At 42.4% G+C, this 23,022-nt stretch overlaps 3 protein-coding genes across 4 annotated transcripts; 2 read left to right on the forward strand and 1 right to left on the reverse strand.

Annotated features, from left to right (window-relative positions):
* The first annotated feature begins 74 nt into the window (after positions 1-74).
* Positions 75-2,861, forward strand: snrpd1 (small nuclear ribonucleoprotein D1 polypeptide). Its single transcript, XM_088602130.1, has 4 exons — positions 75-233; positions 715-791; positions 1,445-1,636; positions 2,638-2,861. The coding sequence occupies exons 1-4, from the start codon at positions 220-222 to the stop codon at positions 2,712-2,714; spliced, it is 360 nt and encodes a 119-aa protein (XP_088458256.1). The 5' UTR covers positions 75-219; the 3' UTR covers positions 2,715-2,861.
* Positions 2,862-3,793: 932 nt separating this feature from the next.
* slc6a20 (solute carrier family 6 member 20) lies at positions 3,794-16,571 on the reverse strand. The gene is made up of 11 exons (XM_088602119.1): positions 16,219-16,571; positions 13,806-13,946; positions 12,670-12,761; positions 11,877-12,104; positions 11,086-11,196; positions 10,327-10,568; positions 9,433-9,595; positions 6,434-6,638; positions 5,450-5,609; positions 4,789-4,954; positions 3,794-4,299 (listed from the first exon to the last, which is right to left on the reverse strand). Exons 1-11 carry the CDS (start codon positions 16,340-16,342, stop codon positions 4,138-4,140), a joined length of 1,794 nt encoding a protein of 597 aa, XP_088458245.1. The 5' UTR covers positions 16,343-16,571; the 3' UTR covers positions 3,794-4,137.
* Positions 13,793-22,343, forward strand: LOC148651595 (gamma-glutamylcyclotransferase-like). Of its 2 annotated transcripts, none has more exons than XM_088602126.1 (5): positions 13,793-13,926; positions 18,850-18,965; positions 19,507-19,685; positions 20,230-20,362; positions 22,173-22,343. In XM_088602126.1, exons 2-5 carry the CDS (start codon positions 18,858-18,860, stop codon positions 22,326-22,328), a joined length of 576 nt encoding a protein of 191 aa, XP_088458252.1. In that variant the 5' UTR covers positions 13,793-13,926; positions 18,850-18,857; the 3' UTR covers positions 22,329-22,343. The 2 variants fall into 2 exon arrangements, with proteins under 2 accessions (XP_088458252.1, XP_088458253.1); XM_088602127.1 differs by having other exon boundaries at positions 19,540-19,685.
* Positions 22,344-23,022: the final 679 nt, after the last annotated feature.

Genomic DNA, 23,022 nt, shown 5'->3' on the forward strand with positions numbered 1-23,022 from the left:
CACGGTGGCGCTGTGCTGAGCCTCCCATCCCCATCCCACGTCCGAGGCCCCTCTTTGCGTCTTTCAGCGCCTTCGGTGCGTTTCCGGGTCACCGCTGCCTTTCACTTCCGAGTCAGTTTCCGATTTAATGCCGGAACGGCCCAGCGTCGCTGTATCGTTTCGTGTATAATTTTTTGTCTTACTCCGGTGGGGGATTTCTTCTCGCCATCAGCCGCCAGCATGAAACTCGTGCGGTAAGACGTTTCGGGGTGTTTCGATCTTGGGGCCAGCGTCGCTAAAGGGTGTAAAAGCGCAGGGATTGCCGAGGATGGAGTCAGATTGTGGGTTGTTTTCAGCTCCAGAAAGCGCCGTTCGCGTCGGGGAGACGCGGGAGGCGGGAAGGGGTGAAATGAATGGCCGATTCAAACGGCTTCCAGGGGGTGGGAGGGAGAAACGCCGTTTCGCGTCGGCTGCTGCAATCCGAAATCCGTGCCTGTTGTCGGTTGTGTTGAAGCGGCGGGTCAGTCGAGTCCCAGCGCGGCTCTTTAATTTCTCCGCACAAAGCACCGTAGACATGTTGGAGAGGAGCGCCGGCCCGCCGGAGACGTGTTTTCATCCGGTCGGTGCGACTCGGTTTTCCTGTTTAGCCTCCCGGTGCGGGACGGTGCTCGTCCCTCTTGCTACCTGACGGGTGTTTTATGTACTGACTTTCCCCTCTCCCTCCCACCTTTGCAGATTTTTGATGAAGTTGAGCCATGAAACCGTCACCATAGAGCTCAAGAACGGAACTCAGGTCCACGGCACCATCACTGGTAGGTGGATCGGCTCTTGTTGCGGTGTTTGTTCTCGAAAAGCCCACTGGGTCGGTTTCCCTCAGTAACGCTGTGGGTTTGGAGAGGTGGACCATCGGGTCCTTTGTCTCGTTTCGAGACGGGAAAGGGCTGTCTCTCGCAGCACGCCTGGATGGAGGGTCCTTCCGAGCCCGGGAAAAGATCTGATCGATCTTCCGCCGGGCAGAGGCTCCATGCCCCGTGATCCTTAAAATCCACGAAGCTTATCCCTCGCCAGAACAGCTTCCCTTCTCACGAATGTGTTGAGCATGAGCATGTACTAACTGGCTTTGCTGGGTGATACTCGGGCATCTCTCTGTTTAAGGATAGTCGATCCCTGAGAAAAACTGTTTACTTGCCTGCTGCAATAACCTGCAGTCAGGGATCACCCGGTGCAGGGGATAAAAGTATTGGCCATCTTTTGGGGGTGCTTCCTGTTCAGACCTCAATGCGTGTCCTGTGTGCTGGGGGTCAATTTAAAAGTCAATCCGACAACGAATTCATACCAGATTTACTTAAACCTTCAGCCAGTCATAGGAGAGAAAGGTGGGCTAATTGGTCAGAAAACCAAGTGTTCTTTGTGCGACCATGAGTAGGATAGCTCACACCCTTTCCCGTGTTTGTGTGCTGCGCAGGGGTGGATGTGTGCATGAACACTCACCTGAAAGCTGTGAAAATGACGTTGAAGAACAGGGAGCCTGTCCAGCTGGAGACGCTGAGCATCCGTGGAAACAACATCCGCTACTTCATCCTGCCGGACAGCCTGCCCCTCGACACCCTGTTGGTCGACATCGAGCCGAAGGTCAAGTCCAAAAAGAGGGAAGCAGGTAGGAGTTCTGAGAAGATGCTTTTCCTCAGCAGTCAGATATATCTTCGGAGTAGAAGTGCGTTTCTTCACGCAGTTTTAAATAAGAACTTAAGCATATTCCCAAAAGAGAGGAGGTCAGGATCTCTTCTTGAGGTTTCTCGAGAGAAGCCGGGGTATCGCCTTGATCAGCATGGCTGGTCAGCTTGTTCCACACTCCCGCTACCCTTGGTGTATATGGGGTAATGAAGTGTCTCCTGTTCCTGGGTTTAAATTGTCCTATGTGTGGTTTCTTGTTGAGGTTGTTTGAAAGGACAGTTGGAGCAGCGGTTCATGTACAAAATCATATTTCAGTTAAGACTCATTGTTTGGTTGAATACATTCAACTTCCTAAGCTCAGAGTGTAAACCAAGAAAATATTGTTGCATGTGCTAGGAACTGCCTTAGACGTTCTTGGTACCTCTTTGTTATGTAGATGAAAATGAAATCAGTTTGCTAAGACTAAACCATCATAGTAATTCATTGCCTGAAGTTAAGTTTCTGCTTGTTTTTTTGGGGGGGGGTTCACTGGGGTGCAAAAAACCTGAGGCATTTCAAAGTATTTCTATGTTTTATATACTGACAAAACCTTAAAGTAAACTAAAGTCATCTTATAGCAGACGTTTCAGGTGCGGTAATATGGGTTTGTACCTGTTGGTTTGATTTGTACTTGTCATAGTTTATAACAAGAGTTTACTTCCTGAGCTATTCCCAGGAAGTTGCGTGAGAGTAGTTTATATGTGGATGTAATGATTGAGAGTCTCTGTGCCCCTTTTCCTTAACCCTCACGGTATCTTTAAAGAGCGGATCGGTTTTCTTCCGTGGTATCTGGACGTCTGCACAAACAGTGGACAGGTTTCCCTCGGCGTGTGTAACCCCCTTCGGTGTTTTACTGGTGTGCATCGCTCCTGCTCTTCCGCTCGCGGGCTGGGCTGTGGCCGTGAGGCGGCACGGCGGGTGACTGGTGTCTGTCCTCTCTCGCAGTGGCCGGCCGCGGTCGAGGCAGGGGACGGGGCAGAGGCCGAGGAAGAGGGCGAGGCAGAGGAGGACCGAGGAGATAACTTCGCTCGCTGCTGCTGCTGCTGCAAGTGCTCTCCCTCTCTCCGGCAGAGGCTGTCTGTACAGTTTTTTTTTTATTTCGCAGGAAAATGTTGTGGATGATCTCCCATTTGTTTTTTTATATCTAATAAAAACCATATTCCTGATAACATGGCGCCCTGTTTAATTGTAAGTATTAAAGGTTAATCTCTCTTTTGGGTGGGATAGATACTGCTCTGTACTGTATGTGTTGATGGTGAGGAGTGTTTGCAGTGTCTTACTAAGTGAGACGGATCTTCTTGGCATTGAGCTGTGGGACTGGATTGTATTGTTGGGGGCCTGTTGCTGAATCCAGGCTTGGCCCTTGTAAGTTGTCTGTGTGCAAACGCACAGGGAGGGTTTAAACATTATTGGTCAATCTCTAATGCATTTCTTCAGCCCATTTTCTAAGTCCTAAATACTTTCTTTTTTTTTTTTTTAATCTTGGATTTGTTCGAAAATTGAGTGGCAGGTGGTTTTAAAACTGGATTTCAAGCACATTCCTTGTTTGTGCAAGATCCTTGTCCAGAGAATGTTTTACACTACAGAGTGCTCAATGTTGAATTGTTGGAATTGCAGGCTCTTCAACAGGTAGGTTGACACTGATTCAAACGCAAGGCGTGCCGTGGGCAGGAAAGTGACCTTGGCTGTCACCGAGTGTGACTAAGCAGTATCCTTTAGGTCTGTGGCTTCTATTTCGTCCTTCCAAACAAGTTAGTCATCAGTCACCAGTTGCTAAAGTTTGGAAGAGGTTGTAGGGTATTAATAAAGTAATTTGGTCAATTACTAGAAGTCTGGTCCTTAAGGGACGAAATAAAATTTTAGTCCTATATTGTATCTAAGTCATTCAGTTTGACAAATCACCTTCAGAATTGATTTAAGTTCTGGGCCAGTGATAATGACCATGTTGCTTCTTACATTTCCCTGGGGGTGATAGTAGCATTGCTAAGCATGATGCTTACTATCTGGCCAGAGCAGATCTGCAACAGGCAGACATAACAGTTTTGAAGAAAGTTGGTTTCAAAATAATTTGTTAGCCAAAATAAGGAGGCGTGTGCTACCATTTCCTGAAAGGGAACAATACTTTATTCTTCATCACGCTATAGACAGGTGGTCCTTTTTATGTCTTAAAAGATCTTTATGTAATCCTACGACTTCCACTTTGGAATTTTTTTTTTCAGGTGTCAAATGAGAAATGGTGACTTTAATATGAACAAGGATAGTTGTGTGTATAGCTATAAGATAGGCAAGTACGATGTTTTTTAAAGGCACATACTTTATATGTAGAAATGAGAAATTCCTCTTCAGTGGCTCTTGTGTTTCACAGAGTCAGAGGCTGTCAGATTAAGGCCATAGACTGTGAAGAAACAGGTCTTTCATCTCCATTCACAGAGTATCCCACATTTCCTAGGTGGTAGCGGGGCTGACTGTAGTCTCTTTGGCCTTGCTGCTCTTTTTCTTGATAAGAGTGACCAGGGCCACCAGCGGGACACAGCTCATAGACGATACCAGGAGAATCCCAATGAAGACCTGGGCATATACAGGATACTCCTTGGTTACCGTTTCTCCCTGCGTTTAAAAGAAGAAATACAGATTTTAGAGGACGACTAAGTACCTGATTATCAACAGTAATGTCATCACTCTGTTAAATATTTTGCGTAGTCAAAGACATGAAGCTTTAGGGCTGCCTTTCATTTTAAACCAATTCATTGGCTTTGACTGTAAAGACTACGCTTATCAATGAGCAGGTTTTTTTTGGGGGGGGGATCATGGCAAAACTTGAAGAAATAACGGTAGAGAAAAGAATGGAAATGGGACTAGATAAAAAAATGTTGAGGGAAAAAATGTTATTCAAGCAAATATTTCGAGGCGCCATCTCTGAATTGGGCCCGTGTGCTTGTGTGTGTGTGTAGCCGAGGGTGTACTGTATCTCCTCGAGGCTCCCTGTGGTTGTGGGATGGGCTGCAGTTAGCGATGACCCTCCCCAGGAATAAGCCGCTTTCGGACAGGGAACGGAGGGGAGGGGCTTCAATGGCCCGATGTCGCAGTGAAACTCACCCGGTTTCCGTCCCACGCTTGGTACGTGGGAGTCCCACCCATGATGTAATTGGCAATGTAGAACACAAAAAGTGCAACGATGAGAACGGGACTCACAGCCGCCCATGAGATTTTCCAGTACCAGTGGGGGCGGTGTCCGATCATCACTTCGATGTCCTTCTCGAACCTGCAGAGCCAAGTGGGCAAAGCACAAAAACAGGGGGAACCAGAATCAGCTCCGCTGCCGTGTCATATGCACAAGTGCAAGGAAGAAGCGGTCTCTGCAGCTGGACGTTCGCGCCTTTATGCGCTTATAACGCTGATCAGAGGGAAGGGGGGGAAGAGAAGGGAGACAATCACACCTTCGCAGAATTAACAGCGGGTGAGTGGTGGATGAACATGTGGCCGCTGAGCAAGGGCTTTTGTGAAGGAAGAGAGAGAGGTTCCTTCTGTGCTGAGATGGAAGAAAAACATTCTTTTCCTTTCAGCCCAGAATAGACTTACCTGCTCCTTTGCAGCCTGCGCATGCTGACGCAGCTCCCTACTTGAAGAATTTTTGTGCCCCACCCAAAACAACACAATCCACGCCTCCTTTTGTTGTTGTGTCCCTCCCCCCGCTACATGACGCTTTTTAAAAATAAAGTCACACAGCCAGCAGGAGAGGTGCGAACGGGGTACAAACCTTTTCAGGCCGTAAATATAGCAGACGCTTAAGATTTCAATGAGGACGATGAAGAGCAGAGAAAACGTGGCAGCGTATTCGTTGAAGATGGCGAACCAGTAGTTGCCTGACTGGACTGTGAACACCAGGCTTGTCACGCCACAGAACAGGCACACCAACCCTGTAACACAGACACTGCCTGAGCCTCCATCACCCTCCATAGTGCCCTACATGTGACTCTAATTAACACGGCCTTCACAACTAAACAAATTAAGCAGGACCTTATTCTTGGAAGGGGTAATACTTTTTTCTTTCTTGAATTTTGCTTCATCACGTACTAGACAAAAGAGACCTAGATATGGTACAATAATAAGCCAATTATGAAATACAATAAACAATTTTGTGTTGATGAACATACGTGTGAAATTAGTGACTGGTAAGGTCTTCGCTTGTAAAGGAGGAGAATTTGTTCATAATACCAGTTTAAATTCTCACTGTTTTATTCCACATTGAATATATTTCCTGTTGCCCATATTTTTACATATTGTTGTATACATCTGTTTTTTTAGCATCATATGCTAAGTAGAAGGAGATTTTCCATTTTGTTAAGTCAATTTGTCAAAGCCAGTTTTTTTAAAGGAAAATATATTGGGTGCAATGTACTGTGAATCCAGCCAGCTGAACGGCAAGATCTAATTTCAGGACCAAAGAATGATGATTTTGAGAGCTTGAGATTTCTTCTTCTTCTGCCTCGCTTATCCTGGCTGTGAGCATCATGTTCTACCCACAACGGCCAAAAATCAATGTCTGAGGGGAACGCCAACTCAAGCAGACTGTCGTACCTTATAAACTGTTTTTTAAGCCTGCAGGTTTCTTTAATCTGATTGATCTTACTGGCCAGCGACTGGATTTTACTGGGTATCTTTTTTTCGACCTCCTGTTTGGTCTGAGGTTCCAGTTCCTCAGCGCAGCTCGCTGGCTCCTGATCGGGCTCGGGCAGCTCACCGTTCACAGTTTCCTTCTTGACGCGCTTGGACAGGAAGTCCCAGTCCCTCAGGGGGGTTATAACGGCAGCCACGTTTCCCAGCATGCTTCCAATCCCCAGCATCAGCAGCATGGAGAAGTACAGCACGGACCAGAACTGGGGCAGGCCCATGTTCTTGATGGCCTCACTGTACACTATGAACGCCAGACCGGTGCCTTCGACAGCCTGGGAGAGTCAAACACATGTCAGCATTATATAAGGCTTGGGTCTGTTCCTGAACAGGACACACTCAAACCAGCTGTGACAGTCACCATGCTCATGCTTGGTAAGCACAAAGTAACCCTTTTCAACCCCATTTTTCATTCAGGCTCTTCTACTATTACAGCCAAGGACAAGAATCTCTTCCTACCAGTAATGTTTATCTTGACTGACCAGTTCATTTTGAAAATTGTTTTGGTAAAGGAAATTTTCTATGGCTAAAGATAATTTTATGGTTGTGCCACCTACTGTCACACATGACATAAATGCCCCTTATCTCAGAACATACAGATAAGGAGCTTGATGTTAACCGTCTGTGATACTCATCTGTGACCTAACGAAATGTGAAAATTACAATTTCCATTGCTTGCGTTAGAACAATGGTGACTTGCCTACGTACACAAATCTAGAAAATAAATATATTATTCTCTCATTTTGAAACCCTCTGTAAACTCACCTAAGTTTTGATTGAATTAATTAATCCCCTTGCCCTCTTATGAACCAGCTTATGCCAGCTTGAAACATGAAGTTAAATTCGTGTTTCACTGAAGTGGAATTAAACTTACAAAGTTGACAGTCAAAAGCTTTTCATGATGGCCTTCAAAGATCTGAACAATACCAGCTTGTCACAGCAGTGGAATCACAATATGGTAAGTGCCAAATGTTTATCATTATTTTCAAAGTTATCTGTAATTACCATATCACCTTATCATCTATTATCTAACCAACCAAATTGAGAAGTTCTGTGAGAATATAAAAAATGCCAAGTGTGAGAAAGGACAATTTCTAGAGCTAATGAAAATATTTCGCTATGAATAGATGATACGTACTGAAGGCATGATTTCTCAAGATCTTTTGCACCCAAGTGACTGCCACAAATAAGCCCCAAAACAAGTCTGATGAACAGAAACTCCTGATGTAAAATAGTCTGGAGTTTAAATAATACATTTCCTTATAAAAGAAAATGAAGCCAAATGATAGTGGTGCAAAATCCTTGTAAATCTGTCCTCCACAGGTGGTTCCACACATCACAATGATTGCTAGTAAATTAGCTGCCAGTGATCTTCAATCTTGGTTCTTGTTTCTAGAAAAGGTATTGGAAATGTATCGAAACACTAGTGTAAGATGTTTTTCCATCTGACTTCCACCAAACCAACTGGAAGCAGAGATGAAGACTTCTGCTAAGGTTTGCAGAATGTACTTGTGCAAACCAGAAACCTCCCCATCACTCCTGCATTATTTCAGCATGTTTTCATTGTCTTAAATCGGCCTAATAGCAACAATTGTCAGGTGTAAACCACCTAATGTGACTCCAGAAATAAAGAAAAACTGGAGAACTGACGACCCACCCTCTTCAGTGGCATCTTTTGATATCCAGAATGTTAGTTAACAGGGGTTAAAAAAAGAAAAGAAAAAACAATAAATCATCCATCAAGCTGAGTGAAACCAACAGTCAATGTTGGTCGGTCTTGCAGACTTGTTAGTTAGTTATCTTAGCCTGTTTTTCCTTACCATCGCTAATGTTACGTAAAATAAGGAGTTGAGTAAGGAAACTTTGAACTACTGCTATGGCTAAACAAGGAACTGTTTCTAACTCACAATAAAGTTGTATTGTTTATTGCCGGACTGTGAATTGCCAGGTTATAACCAACAAAGAAATGCATTCACAAGAAACTGGCAGATGTCCAAGGACATTTCAATGACTTTGCTTAAGACATCAAAACCCAATCAGATTTGTCACAGTACTTGCCTTCAATTTCCTACTTTTCAGTTTAATACTTAAAAATGCTAAAACAGCTACACTACTGTAGCAATGATCGTATCAAACTACTGAACTCTTACAGAGCCAGGCTGGCCAGCAGCCATTTCACCCTGCAGCTCACAGCTGGCAGCCCACTGAAGCTCAGCAGGTGTGAGCCTGGTCTGTACCTGGATGGGAGACCTGCTGGGAAAACTGAGGTTGCTGCTGGAAGAGGTGTTAGTGGGGCCAGCAGGGGGCGCTCACCCTGGGGTCCGTGTGGGTCCTAATGCCCCAGTATAGTGACGGGGACACTATACTGTAAACAGGCGCCGTCCTTCGGATGAGACGTAAAAGCGCCCTGACTCTCTGTGGTCATTAAAAATCCCAGGGCGTTTCTCGAAAAGAGTAGGGGTGTTACCCCGGTGTCCTGGCCAAATTCCTCCCCTGGCCCTTACCAATCATGGCCTCCTAATAACCCCCCTCTCTGAACTGGCTTCATCACTCTGCTCTCCTCCCCACTGAGAGCTGGTGTGTGGGGAGTGGACTGTCCTCTAGTGCCTCAGATTTGCTTATTTTATTCATTGTGTCGATTCAAAGAAAGTTTGTGCACCTGGCTTTAGACAAATGATTATAATACAAGTAGTTATGTTATGTGATTTTAACGGAAATTATAATTAGCCTCTGACTCGGGATTGAGTGTAAAGGTATTCACATCAAGGCTGGTCTGTATTCCAAAAAGCTTGTTTTGGGGTCTTTTCCATAAAATGTGAATAAACAAAGCAGATAGAGATCTAGTATGTGACTTTACATAAGCAAAGGAGAAATCAGAAGTCTGTCTCCCTATTGATGTTGCATTAGCTAATTAATATAATCAATAGTAATTTATCATTTAATTATGCCACTTAAATTATGGAGAGTGGACATTTTTTACATATTAATAGGGCTTTTTATGAAGACGCATTTGCCAGAGTCTGAGAACACAGAAAAGGGGCTGCAACAGTTTTTCATGACCAAGCTCACCATGTCTAGTTCGGCCTCCAGGCTGCAGACCTCAAGTCTGGAGGATATTGAGGCGAACTTGTCCGGGTACGTTGTATTCAGCTCAATCTTCCAGTAGTCTAAGTTCTCTGGCTTGATGCTGTCCTCCTTCATATCAAAAGTATTTAACAGCAGCAATATCATCCTGTGAATATGAAAGGCAAGTAACAGAATGACTGCAATTCCTTCAATTTCTGAGAACATTACTCAACTCGAGATAATTTTATTTCTAACATTTGAAGGAACATAAGAATTCATTATTATTATTTGGCCTTTTTCTTCCTCAACATTTGGCAGGGATCTGAGTATTACCCATCATGGGCTCCCACAGATACTCAGTTCTGTTCACTTTTTCAACCTTGTAAGTCAACGTCAGTGATAATTACACTGGGTGTTCCAAAAACAGTACCATTTTTCTTCTAAAAAGCTACTTCAGACTTGTCAGAATCAGAGCACAAACATGGCTGATTGAACTGTACATGTTCAGTATGTCCAGGTAATAAGTGAGCTATGTTAAGGACCCAATAAAACTATAAAAGAATACAGCTACAAAGAATATTTAACTGCAGTACACATTACCCCCATTTTAAGATGTAGTTTCCGTCACAGCTGGAATATTGAAAACAGCACTGTGAAATCACATAGTCAAAAATATCCTCTTCCTGTTTCATTCAAGTCTGGTCAACAAGACACGACACATACAGCAACTGGCACTTCCAATGCAGAGAAACGGGTGTCGTTCTATGGCCTATTAGCTGGTATACGGTCAGTAAACACACACCGATGCTGTAATGGACTGCATGAGGGTAAAGAAAAGGAGTAATTTGAAAACCTGAAGATGACTTAACAGCACGAGAACAATGAAATAAGGTCTACCTGTCTAGGCATCTCTCATAGTTGCATGTTGCCTTGAAGCCATAGATGGCAAAGGTGACGAGGCTGGCGAAGATAGAGGTGCCGCTGTTGATGATCGACACGGCGATGGCCTGCCTCTCGAAGTTGTTGTTGGGCTGGTTGTAGCTGGCGAAGGCAATGAGGCTGCCAAAGCCCAGGCCCAGGGAGAAGAAGATCTGGGTGGCAGCGTTGATCCAGGTCATGGGGTTGGCCAGCTGTTCGAGCTGACAAGAGCGCGCAGACGTTAACTGATGGAGACATGATCCCTGGCAAAGCTTCGACAAGCGATACTCAAGCTGCTCTATGCAGCACAGTGGGGTGTCCAGCTGCCACAGCCTGGAAGGTCTGTCTGGGCTTCTGCAGTGGGCTGGCAAGATCACTGATCATGAGATCATGTCCAGCCCCTGTCCCGGAGAGCCCCCATCCGCATAATCTTGTAGGTCACCCTAGATCTCCCGTTATTTAAAGATGAGGAACACCCGTCTAAACAAGTGTGTCACATACTGTAGCATTAATCCCATCTACCGTTACATTCTTTAACATGGTCCAGCACTTCTGAAAAAGTGGTACACACAGTAGGATCGGGCAGTAGAAAAGGTAAATATAACCTTTTTTTGTTCTGTGACAAAGAGGCAGGAGGGTTTTTTTGCATAACATTGCAAATTGTGTTATGCGACATGCAAAAGCCAGACCAGATGTATTCAAACACACATTGTAACCCCAATTTGTTTAACATTTTACCTTAGGTGTGAACATGTACTTCACTCCATTGATAGCTCCATGTAGAGTTACTCCTCTTATCAAATAGATGATCAGGACCAAATAAGGGAATGTGGCTGTAAAATACACTACCTAAGGCAAAGAGAAATCACAGTGGTTTTTTTTTTTGTTTTTTTTTAATGTTGTTGAAGAACAGGAGTTCATTTAGACTGTTTACTTCCACTCTTGTCTTTTAATCTAGCAGATGGACAAGGTAACCCCTTCATCCATTTAAGTTACATTTACATCAAGTATATTCATGAAACATAAATCATGTATCCTTTCATTCAAACAGCTTTATCTAATTCTGGAGCCTATCCCAGCAAGCAACGGGCCTAAGGCAGGGTACACCCTGGATGGGACGCCAGTTCATCGTAACACACAAACAGACACACACACACTCACACCAATGCCAGTTTTCCCAGAAACCAATTAACCCACCAGTACGTCTTCGGATTGTGGGAGGAAACCTGAGCACCTGGAGGAAACCCATGTGAACTCATGGAGAACACAGAAACTCCACACAGACAGCACCTCAGGAATTCAACCCAGGGCTCCAGCACTGCAAATCAGTAAAAGCTACCCACTGTGCAACCATGCTGCTCCATTCAAAACCACAAACCCAAAAGAGGGAGATAATTACAAGCTATCAGAAATCACTGAATGCTACCAAAAGAGAAGAAAGTTCAGTATTTGCACAAAAAGCAAAAGACGCATTTATAATCATATCTTTGTCTCCCCCCGTGTCCTGCCTCTGAGATTTAAAAAGTTACCTTTCCTGTTGATTCTGTTCCTCTAACAATACACAGGTACACCACCAACCAGGCTAGGAGGAGACACAGCGCCTGTCCCATATGGACATTCCCAGTTTCATCCATCGAGGATGTGATGTTTAAGGTCTCTCTGTACCAGAAGTATTCTGTAGCAGAGCTCCTCTCACATTCCTCCACATAGCCAGTCAGGTTCCTGTTCACAGGGCACTCTGCCCAGGGCAGCACTGTCTGAGGGAGCGCAAGGAGACATTCCGATCAGGGTGAGACTCGGGCAAAATCAGTGGGCTTGAAAAACACTGTCGGCAAGTAAGCATTGAGGCTCTGCTTTCCAAAGGCGAGAAACTCCCTGTTTCATTTTGAAGAAAAAAAAAGAAATGCACTATGTTAAGGATGTTGGCTCTATATAAACTTTAACTTACTAAAAGAAAAAGGAAATTCTTCACATTTAAATTAAGATGGTAAATTTATGGTCTTACTGGGGGTAAATGTTGCATCAGCTGATAAAACTAAAAAATTAAAATTAAATTCTGTATAACAGAAGTCTTTATTTAGGGTAACTTACATAGCAGAACATTTCCATTAGATGTATGTACCTGTATAAGGAACAATTGTGCTGGTGCAGTAAGGCAAAAATAAATTATTAAAATACCTACAATGCATGTCTTTTATTAAGGCTGTTATTTGTTGTATACCTAAAAAGGGCTTAGATGCATATTGGATATTCTTAAATAAGTTGTTTTGTACTTGTGGGCCCAGGACATTTTTGGAAAAAATATCAACTAAATACTCCAACCTGAAATGAATGGAAGAGATACCAAAACGCCCAAGCATTTATAACGTTGTAGTACATGGAAAGATATATGGATGTCACCACACTTGCAATACCTAAAACAGAAAGAAACATTTATTATTCATGATGTGGACACAAACACATATATTGTCTAGAAAAGAAAGAAGACAGAACACAACAACAATGTCAGGTTTTTGATTGCTTTCTTCTTACTTTCCAGAGTGAAATTAGCTTCTGCTCGTTCCTTTGCAAGTCATCTGCAGATACAATTCCTGATATATTTTAGCTTGGTTTTTGAAGTGAACTTCAGGGATGTAGAACAGATCCTAACATTTTGATAGAATGCGTTTCTGGCTCAGCTTCAATGAACTGAACACAAAATACACTCAAAAAGGAAGTGATTTTAAATAGAGAATCAGGTTTTTTAATTCTTCATGGGTCAATCACATTGACCTATGATGACAGACAGTGTTCACGTTGTAGATGGGCAGAAGTGTATCAGCCATCCAATAAATCATTTTCTAAATGATGCCATTTCACAGACGCAGGGGGCAAAAGTGCACACTGTGCAGTCGGAGAATGTTTTACGAGGTATGTAGCTGATAAGTAATAGTTTTCTTCTATACAGGAATATTAGAGAAAAGTAGACTGTTTTGGCTTATGAGAAATCTAGTCAACTGGTAAATTTGTGCAAACCGGCTGGATAATTTGAAATATTATAATGAAGGAGCTCTCAACTAGAATTCTGTATGCAAATAAGATCTCCGGGAATCGTAAAAATGGATTTTAAAAAGCCTGTCTTGCTAAACTAACTTGCTAGAGTTCCTTCAACAAGCAATATTAAGTACTGGATGCACATAGAAAATCTAATGTATTTTGACATTTTCAGAAGAAGCCTAGCAGATGGTTTTCAATTTAAAACACAAACTATAAATGCGAAATGGGGAAATGCCGAGTTTGCATCTTCCTGGGAATGCGGATAAGCAAATAAAAAATGTTAGGATATACAATTCAAACCGGAGAAATGAAAACTGGGCAACGGAATGAAAAAACTGATGATGCAGGCAGCCGGAAGATCCGATTGGGAATATTTCCTGTGCTTTCACATTTGGTATCTAACAGGTCCCTGACGCGCTCACCCACTCCGCCGAGATACGGGTTAATGGCTCTCCACGCCCCGATGCTGCCAAGACGCATCTGCTGTCCGACCGCCAGCTCCATATAGAACAGAGGTATTCCTTCTACCACCAGCATTACCAGGTAGGGTATCAGGAATCCGCCTGCCAACGCAATTAGAAATGTGTGCAAGTTTATTTCTACCCATTTCTTTATCATCTTCACCAAACCATCTCAACAGTAAACCATTGCTTTGTGATCCAACCAAAGTGCTTCTATGCATGGCTTTTGTGCTCTTTAGCGCTTGCAACATTTTGTTTAAAGGACCTAGAGAGGTTTCATGTCCTTTCAAAGCACTAATAAAATCTAATAATGTCCTTGACATAGCCTAAGCTGTACACACAAGCCCGTATCGTGCTTGAAAATTGTACTGTTATTTTCTGCAGTTTTTAATTCTCCTTACATTGGACTCTTCTTGTAATGAATGAAAATTGGTATGAAATCCAGTAGATTCCTTATTTCAATTCTAGCTATCTCAGGATTGTGTGCTTAAATCTTATGTACCCACCGGTACATCATGCAGACTGCAGTAGCTATTGTTAATGACTGTGACAGAAACATTCCCTGGAATATTTTGTTCCCATTGTTTTGTAGAAGACCTGTTAGGGGTTATGAATTGTGTTGATCTATTTGGTTTAATTATGAATTGATTGTGTCTGGGGCTCACGCCACAGGAGCTTGGCCTCCATCCTGTTTCGTTTCCTTGTTAAGCTTTTAATTGCAGACAGTAATTATTGTATTCTACACTGTAACGACAGGCTCACAGGAGTAGGTAATGTTTGGCTGACACTCCCGTTGGTGAGCACTCTTGTGTCCACTGTTTCCTATTGCGACACGCTGTTAAAAATGCCTAGTTCCCATAATTGCCACCAATTAAATCCTAGGTCAGGTTTTCCGGTAATGGCTTAAACCTGTTGTCTCCTTTTGCTTCAAAGAATTTTTGCTCACGTAAGCTCACAGAAATTGCTGACCACAACAAATAAGGATTAACTCTCATTGTTAATGATATTCCAAAATAATGTTACTGTAAAAGCTCAAATCCTCTGAGTTATTTTAAATAGAACAGTGCTTACGTTCTTGTGATGGAAAATATTTGCTTGGCCTTGACTTTTCATCACAAGGTTACTACTTATGAGTGGTGCCAGCAGAAGGTCTTACCGTATGCACTTTACGGGAAGTCAATAATCATTTGACCTGCATTTATATAAAGCTCGTGGATTTAATGTGAGTCTTGTAGTGATTGTGTCATATTCCCACAGCTAAACAATCTGTTTGCATGGCTAAGAACCTTTCACTCAAGCTTTTTAAGCTTTTTCAAATGGCAACTCTGGCTACATATTGTAAAATCGTCCCGTTTCTGAAACTTGTTAGCCGGGACCAGGGAGGGGTAAACTGATGCATGGACTTCTGTTCTGTTATCTGGATGTGAAAATGAGAAAGACGTGGGCAGAGATTTTGTGAGCTGTTCTGTTAGACACGCATAAAGAAACAATAATAGAGCAACATAGAAAATTAGGGAAAAGCATAGGCTAATATTTTTCTTCCCTACGGTGGGTAGTTCTTCAGCATTCTGACACTTTACTGTAGTAACCGCAGCCCTCTCTGATGCAAATTGAAATGAGAAAAAGGACCTTTTGTCTCTTTTGAAGATTGCTTCTCAAGTAATTAATGGAATATATGTCACTTATATGACATTTTCACAATCTGAATATGTTTTGTGCAGTGTTATGATTAAAATAAGAATCCAGTGGTGTTGTAAACAAAAGCTGAAGTTCATATCCTAAGCCTGAAGGAAAATTGGTTAAAGACACCTCAGGTTTTGAAAGTAGCTCGCTCAACACAGTGGCTTTGCACCAGATACAACTGCACACTATAGTACAACCCTGACAGAAACAAACTAAAACAAGTGATTTCCCAAAGAATTAAGCATTACAAAAAACACTTGCTTTGTTGTGTACACATTTACAAATCACTTCCATATTGATAGAAGAAGGTTGATGAAATACTGTAGCAGTAGAATCTGATTTCTTAAACTACTGCATAGCCTTATAATATTATTATAATACGACTATTACTAGTCTAATTGATTAAATACATTACCATGTGAAGGAAGTACATTTGTACCCTAACATGTTTTCTAAAAAAACAACATTTAGTTGCATGTTATATTTTACCATTTATTTCATCATTAATCATTAATCTGTCAAAAGGTGCTCGAGCACTGCATTCCAGTTTTTAAAGCTTTCAGGTACTGTACATGTATCTGTTTGCTCTGAAACGCACTTCACGGTACAGACTATTCACATCAGAACGTATTCAGGAGAGAGAAAAACGAAGTGATTTAAGAAATATCTTAGACCAAAAAACGAACCCTACCTCCTCCGTGCATTTGGCACAAATATGGGAATCTCCACACATTACCCAGCCCCACTGCGTACGACACGCAGGCCAGGAAAAATTGCATTTGATTGTCCCATAATGGTCTGGAGTCCTTCTCCATTGCTGAGATTAAAGTATCAGGAACAGCAGAGACTTTGCTTCTCAGCTGCCTTCCAGGCTCTTTCTGTCACTGTGAGCACTTGTTGCAGGAGCTTAGCAGCCTTTAACCAGTAAACCTATTAAAGAGACCTTGTAAATAGATTACAGACAGGCTGACAAAACTATTGTGCTGCTCGCGCACTTGGGCGCTGTGTAAGGGCACCATTTACCAGATGGACGCCTTCTTGAGAGGGAGGGCCTTTTCAAGAAGGGTGTTACTACAGGCAGGCCGGTAGTTAATTAGGAGTTCTTTTATGGCAAGTGTTCCTTCTTACTAGGAGCTCCTGCACTGTCACTTTCATTTTATTGTGTGTACGTGTGTGTGTTCATGTGGTTCCTAGAGATACAGGAGGTGAGCCAGAAGATTCTTGACTCATCTAGGAGAAACCGTAAAACATGAACGTTTGTAAAGTCCAAATAAGCAACCGAAGCCCTTGTCTGTGGACTGTGAACTTTGCCTTGCCTTGCCCGAAACAACCTCCATCTCAATGATTGGGTGTTCTGTCAGGGTCGCTGAGGTGATGCAAGATTCCAGATATTCTTCCTGAATGATTACTCCTTTCCTTAGTCCATAGGCAAGATTTGGCATGCAGAGTCCGTGGTGACCCAAAGACTTGATTCACATTTCAGACATGTCATGAAAAAGAATTAGAACCCCTCTTATACAGGCTTTTATATTTCAAATCAGTGGCCCTAAAAACACCAGCAAGGGATCTAAGCAACAAAGCAGAGCACTAAACATCTTTAATGCTCTGTTTTAAACTCAATGCACTGAGGAGACAGTTTGCAGGCAGTCTACCAACAGTAATACAGCATCTCTAACATGGCTACAACACACTTACCCTACAGGTATCCAGCACGGATAACTACACAACAGACACAGGCATCATCATGATCAGCTATTTTTAATTATCCAGTTGTCTAAGAAGGTCAGGTCTAAGATAGGTCTAGGAAGACAGGCAAGCACAGAACTGGCCAGTACGTCTAAGGCAAACCAGGCCGTTTAAAGTGTGGCCAATAAAGTGATCTTCTCTTCTTCTTTTTCAATCTTTGGAACACCTGAGTCTATAGATGGCAAATAAACAACTACATCTTTGCAAAGAACAGTGGTGACCATGAAGGTTAATGCTGTTGGTACCCAGTTACTTCAAAGATTGTTGCTTTCACAAAATGTACAATACCAGTTAGTTTTAGCCATTGAGCAGGAGCAGTTGGAAAAGAATAAGCATGGGCCCAGGAAGTGTGAGTGTGTCTGTCCGGCACTAGCACTGCGATGAGAGAAGTATTGTTTTATTGGTAGTGGCATTGTCCCTTTAGCCTGATCTGGCTCTCCAGCGGTCAGATGGGGCTGTAATAGGCAGGAGGGCGTGGTGGTGTGAGAGGGGAATCGGTAAGCTGCCTGGGAATGTCAGAGTGCGATTCAGGATGAATAACAAGCACAGGTGGCCTTGTGGAGATCAGTCTGCTGTGCGATACCAGGTATTGGTCTTGTCTGAATGCTCCTGTACTGTAACAGCCAGGGTCATATTTAGAGGGCATCTCATGATTCCATAAGATGCATCAGTGTGCCATAACAAGGACTTTTAGGTAACGAAGTGCCACTAATATGTTTAAAGAGTCATCAGAAATTACACCATTCAGTCCTCACGTCACACAAAACCTGATTATGGATATGTAATGAGACAGGAGACCTGTACCACCTGGGAGCAGTTTATGACCACGCCCACCTCAAGGGGTCAGGTTATTGAACGTCTACTGTATTCTGTGCGTGTTCTGCACTCTGGTACAGCGTTTTGATTTGAGCCGCAAGTGCTTTGTCTCTAGGTCCTGGTTCTCAGCCTTGTGATTCGTGGTCTTCTGACTGATACGTTTTCTACTACGCCTTTCAGACTTCCCTCGTTGTCATGCTACTGTGTTTACTGCCGGCTATGGACTTTTGCTTTGTTCCTGTCTTCACTCTTGGTTTGTGTTCGCCGTGCTGCCTGCCCTGCACATGTCCTCCTCCACATCTCTGCCTCTCTCTCCTCAGCCTTTACTGGGCTTATCTCTTGAATGATGGGACACTGCTTCGTTCCACTAGGAGCAGTGGTTATGACGCTCATTCATTCATATGAATAACATTCATATGTATTATATTCTCTCCGTGCCCTGTTGTGCTGTTAGCAAAACTCTTTTAACAGCCCACAACGGAAAAACTTGTGTCCACTAGAGGGACTCTGGGGGACGTATAGCACCTCAGTAAGTAAATCTGGCAGCCACACCGCTGTTTTTGTGATCAATCAGAATCAATGCATTTGCATGAGAATACTATGTGGGTAAACCGCATATATAAAAGGCCTTGCAATATATTTGTCCTCTGTTCTTGTTCTGCCACAGCCCTGCACATGTCCAGTGCCGATTCAGGAGGCTTTGTCAGTTTGTGTCTCTTTTCTGTATTCTGATCGGTTTTTGTGTCACGTCTCGCTGAAGGGATAAAGATGGAGGATGAGACCTTTCTGTACTTTGCTTATGGGAGTAACTTGCTGAAGGAAAGGCTGCAGCTGAAGAACCCATCAGCTACAATTCACTGTGTGGCCAGACTCAAGGTAAGGGGAATAAAAGAAGGAGTGGAGACTTCACAGGGCTTCCGATGATGTGACCTTCGGTATCTGTGCAACTAAGATATTTTCATTGGAAAACTTCCACAGTTTGCTTCTTTATCAGGCAACGTCTTGTATACAGTGACAGTGTTGATGTTAGGATGCAGTGTGGTAGCTGTTTTATCATGTCTTATTTGTCACTTAACTTTACCAGATTATTTTCAATTATGTCTTTGTTTTTGATATCAGAGCTCGAAGGACAACATATTTATCAGAAATCCACATATCAGGCCTCACAAACAGGATGATTAGGGAGAAAAGCCCAAGCTCACGTTGATGACAAAAATTGAATGAAATAAACACGAGAAGGGTTTCTGGAGTTTTAGTTTCTTGTGTGATCCAACATCCGCTTTTACAACGCTACTTATTTATTTCTTCTTCACAAACCAGAGCAAAGTTAGTTGCCATTTCTGCTTTGCAGCAGTTCAGTGTCCTGTAGTCGCATGTGAGGTGTAGCAGACCTGACCTTTTCTGGGTCCGTCCGCAGCACTCACCCGCTCTCCAACGTGCTTCACTGCAGGACTACAAGCTTGCCTTCGGGAACTTCGGAGGCCGGACTAGTGACCGCTGGCATGGGGGAGTGGCCACCATCGTTCAGAGCCCAGGAGATGAAGTGTGGGGGGTGGTGTGGAAGATGAGTGTAGAAGACCTCCAGTCCCTAGACAGGCAAGAGTATTTCTGCTTCATGAACTGACTTCTATTTAAAGTGATCTTTCTGGATTTGTGCCCGATATAGTGCATGGAAAGGGATAGTCATGAATCCTTTCTTCTTGGGTTTTGTATTAAAACATTAACCCTAGCTGATTTTTGTAAAAGAAAATGTCAGCTTCAACAGGGCCTGTCTATAGCATTTGACCCACCAAATCAGTCATCCAGCAAAGTTTTATATCAATGGTTAGCCACAGACAACCCCTGAAAATTGCAACCTCACTCTTAATATAGATGGCTGCACCATCATGCCTTCAGACAATGAGTATAAATGTATAAATGTGCTGAAATTCAATAATTTGCTATGCACTATGCTTTACGTATAGTTGTGCTTTTTAAATTCATTCTAATAAAATTTCAAATTGAATTAATTATTGTTTATTTTATAATTATTTCAAATGAATTAATTTGGTCATGTAAAATACACTTTCCTTTGGCAGACTGGGGGTGTTCTCGGGTCAAAAGCTCAGGTAATTTGTAGATTTGTTTTGTACCTGAACAGACAGGAGAATGTGAAAATTGGTGCTTACAGTCCAGCAGAGGTTTTGGTCTCAACAAAAGTGGAGGAATTGACTTGCCGGACTTACATCATGAACAACTGTGTCTACGCTCCTCCTTCACCACAGTATCTTAAGGTAAGTTTGTTTTGTTTTCCATTTATGCAGGACCCAGTGGGGTTTATTTTAAACCGAATCTAAAACGTGAAAAATTCACTTGTTTTGAAGAATCCTATAATTAAGGGCTCTCCAGATGATAAAACAGTACTTTGCATTGTTTAGAGGGTGGATGTTATGGAGGAGATGTTGCTGGCTTGAGCCTGCCAGACTGAGCTTTGGGATTTTGGGGTTATGATGTAAGATGAGTATTCCAGTGATGTCATTTCCAACGCTAAAGCACTGGGATCCCCTGCAGAGACAGGTTGTCCTTTTGAAGCAGTAGTTATGGACTATACAATCGGGACAACCTGAGGTGCCTATGGCAGCACCTTCAACCTGGAGTCGAACCACATGCTACAGCTGTGCCTTGCAGATAAACTGCTGCCTATCATTAGACGATTTTGCGGCGAGTCTGGGGTGAGTACAATGTGTCCTCTAGTGCGAGATGAGATATTGTAGTGGTCTCACTTCTCAGGACACTCAGAAACCTTCAACCCCCCTGTGTTGAAGTATAAAGTATAGCAGACTCACTGTTTGTCTGGACTGTGTGTTGGGTGCTCTGAGGTGCCAGAAAGGGCAGCTTGACTGAGATGTCTAACCGGGTTTAGATTTACATCCACAGTAGGCAATATAATCAATATCTGTGCGCATCTGAAATAGCGAAAGAAGCAAACTGGGTTTACCTACTTCATTGCACACCATGACCAGAACTGAGAATTAAACCATCACAATTCTTTCATGTATTTCAGTTTTGTGCACGCAAACCAACCACTTTGCTTAAATAGCAACAGACATTATTGTACTCTTCGTGTATGTGGGCTTGTTCCCATAGCAACAGCTGGAATTAGAAAGACCCATTGTCTTTGCGTTGAAACGACAATGAACTCAAAGCAGCACTGGGTCAAAAGTTTTAAGCTCTATTCATAGTCACTCTCCTGAAACCACTGGAAAATACATTTTAGATTCATATTCTGGATATTGCTGTAGCGAACTTTATTCTTCATTATTAGTCAGTGTAAAAATAAGCTTTACCAGCATATTTCCATGAATAGGGATGATCTGTCTTTGTTTCATTGTGGATATATACAGTATAGGCACATTTTTTGTCACGTGTTGCGTTTTGGAAAGGTGACAATTTCTTGGGCACTTTAATTGCATTGCTTCATTTAAAGTAAAATCAGTTTTGTCTATTCAGGACTTCATTTTACTTTTGTGTGAATTTGTTTTGAATATATTGCCCAACAAACTTTTTATAGTGAATGAAAAAAGCTGTGAGATTTCAGTAACAGAATTAACACTTCTTAGGTAAATCTTGCAGTTGAAATAACAAAGTGTCAATCTTGTTTTCAGAAAAGAAAAATGACCATTACTTTCACCACAGCAGTTTCAGTTTCCTAATAAACAATGAGCAACAGACTTTGATTTTGACGTACAACTCTGACAGAATACAATGGCAATTAAGTTGGGCAATTCCTAATTGAGTTACTAATGTAAATAATCAAACTACCGTTTTTTTTACATAAAATATTGTAATACTCTGAAATTGGCATAGGGGATAGTAATATTTATATGACATAATTTAACATACAAGCTCATTAGATCCAGGTATTAATTTAAAATAATATATCTCAGATCCTAACTACTTAACCAGTCCAGAACACAACCCTTATAAAACCGATGGCAGCACAATATACCATAGCCAAGATCTAGAACAGCTTTGTAACTTTTGTATAGAAATATTTACTGTGCTAAATCTTGACATTTCTGTCTACCTTTTTTTGTGCTTCAGGTTATTGTTTTGGGTGCCGAGCAGAACAGTCTACCATCAGAATATCAGCTGAAACTGAAGGCAATAAAGACTAACAACTACGAAGGACCTCTAGATTTAATGTCCGAAGTTGAGAAGGCCATGAAGATAAAGAATAAGCAAACCAATAATAAATAACTATTTTTTTCTAAATGGGGAGTCCTTTTCTTTTGTGTCCAAATTGACCACATCACAGTGTGGGACTTTAATATTAGTGTGCGCACACCGGGGTAAACATAAATACAGCCGCTGAGGGCATCTAAACTAGAAAACTCACAGGCAGAGATCTCCAGCAGGCTGGTTCGGAAAAGCCCAGCCAACACTGAGAACACCCTTCAAGCAAATAAAACATCTGCTGTGAAATTCTTATACCTTTGTGTTAACAACCTAATGAATAAAATGCAAGATCTCAAGGCTACTGCGCCGGGAGCTGTGTGACATAATAGGAACAACATAATTACATAACGAAACAACAGAGAGTGGTTGGATCGATTTTTCCCCACAAGGACAGGTAGGATAGGAGTTCTAGAGTTCCGACCATAATTTAAAAATAAAAGACAATATTGCAACAGATGGAATGCAAAACATCTTCAGTACTTCGGACACCAAAAGAACTGTAAAGTGGAATAAATCAAGAGATAAAAGGGATAACGGGAGATAAAAACAGACGTATATACCGATGTTATTAGAAACCATGGATAACTTACCTCGTGTAACAAAAAGAGCCCCGTTGTCTTTGGATAAACCAGCTTAACTGACACCCCAGAGCCAGGTCAGCTTTAAAGTAATAAATTGAACGATTATCGAGCTCATTATTCCGGTTGTACTTAAG

Source organism: Lepisosteus platostomus, chromosome 12 (genome assembly GCF_059453375.1).
Source record: "Lepisosteus platostomus isolate fLepPlt1 chromosome 12, fLepPlt1.hap1, whole genome shotgun sequence".
Lineage (NCBI taxonomy): Eukaryota > Metazoa > Chordata > Actinopteri > Semionotiformes > Lepisosteidae > Lepisosteus > Lepisosteus platostomus.

What these genes read in the sequence shown, in the direction of transcription:
- snrpd1 (XM_088602130.1), top strand. An exon ending in GGTCCACGGCACCATCACTG is followed by an intron (nt 792 to 1,444) that starts GTAGGTGGATCG and finishes TGTGCTGCGCAG; the next exon opens with GGGTGGATGTGTGCATGAAC. An exon ending in GTCCAAAAAGAGGGAAGCAG is followed by an intron (nt 1,637 to 2,637) that starts GTAGGAGTTCTG and finishes CCTCTCTCGCAG; the next exon opens with TGGCCGGCCGCGGTCGAGGC.
- slc6a20 (XM_088602119.1), bottom strand. Translation starts at nt 16,342, where the DNA reads ATGGAGAAGGACTCCAGACCATTATGGGACAATCAAATGCAATTTTTC. An exon ending in CCCGTATCTCGGCGGAGTGG is followed by an intron (nt 12,762 to 13,805) that starts GTGAGCGCGTCA and finishes TTTCTGTTTTAG; the next exon opens with GTATTGCAAGTGTGGTGACA. An exon ending in AGTACATGTTCACACCTAAG is followed by an intron (nt 10,569 to 11,085) that starts GTAAAATGTTAA and finishes CGCTCTTGTCAG; the next exon opens with CTCGAACAGCTGGCCAACCC.
- LOC148651595 (XM_088602126.1), top strand. Translation starts at nt 18,858, where the DNA reads ATGGAGGATGAGACCTTTCTGTACTTTGCTTATGGGAGTAACTTGCTG. An exon ending in ACTGTGTGGCCAGACTCAAG is followed by an intron (nt 18,966 to 19,506) that starts GTAAGGGGAATA and finishes GTCCGTCCGCAG; the next exon opens with CACTCACCCGCTCTCCAACG. An exon ending in GACCTCCAGTCCCTAGACAG is followed by an intron (nt 19,686 to 20,229) that starts GCAAGAGTATTT and finishes GTACCTGAACAG; the next exon opens with ACAGGAGAATGTGAAAATTG.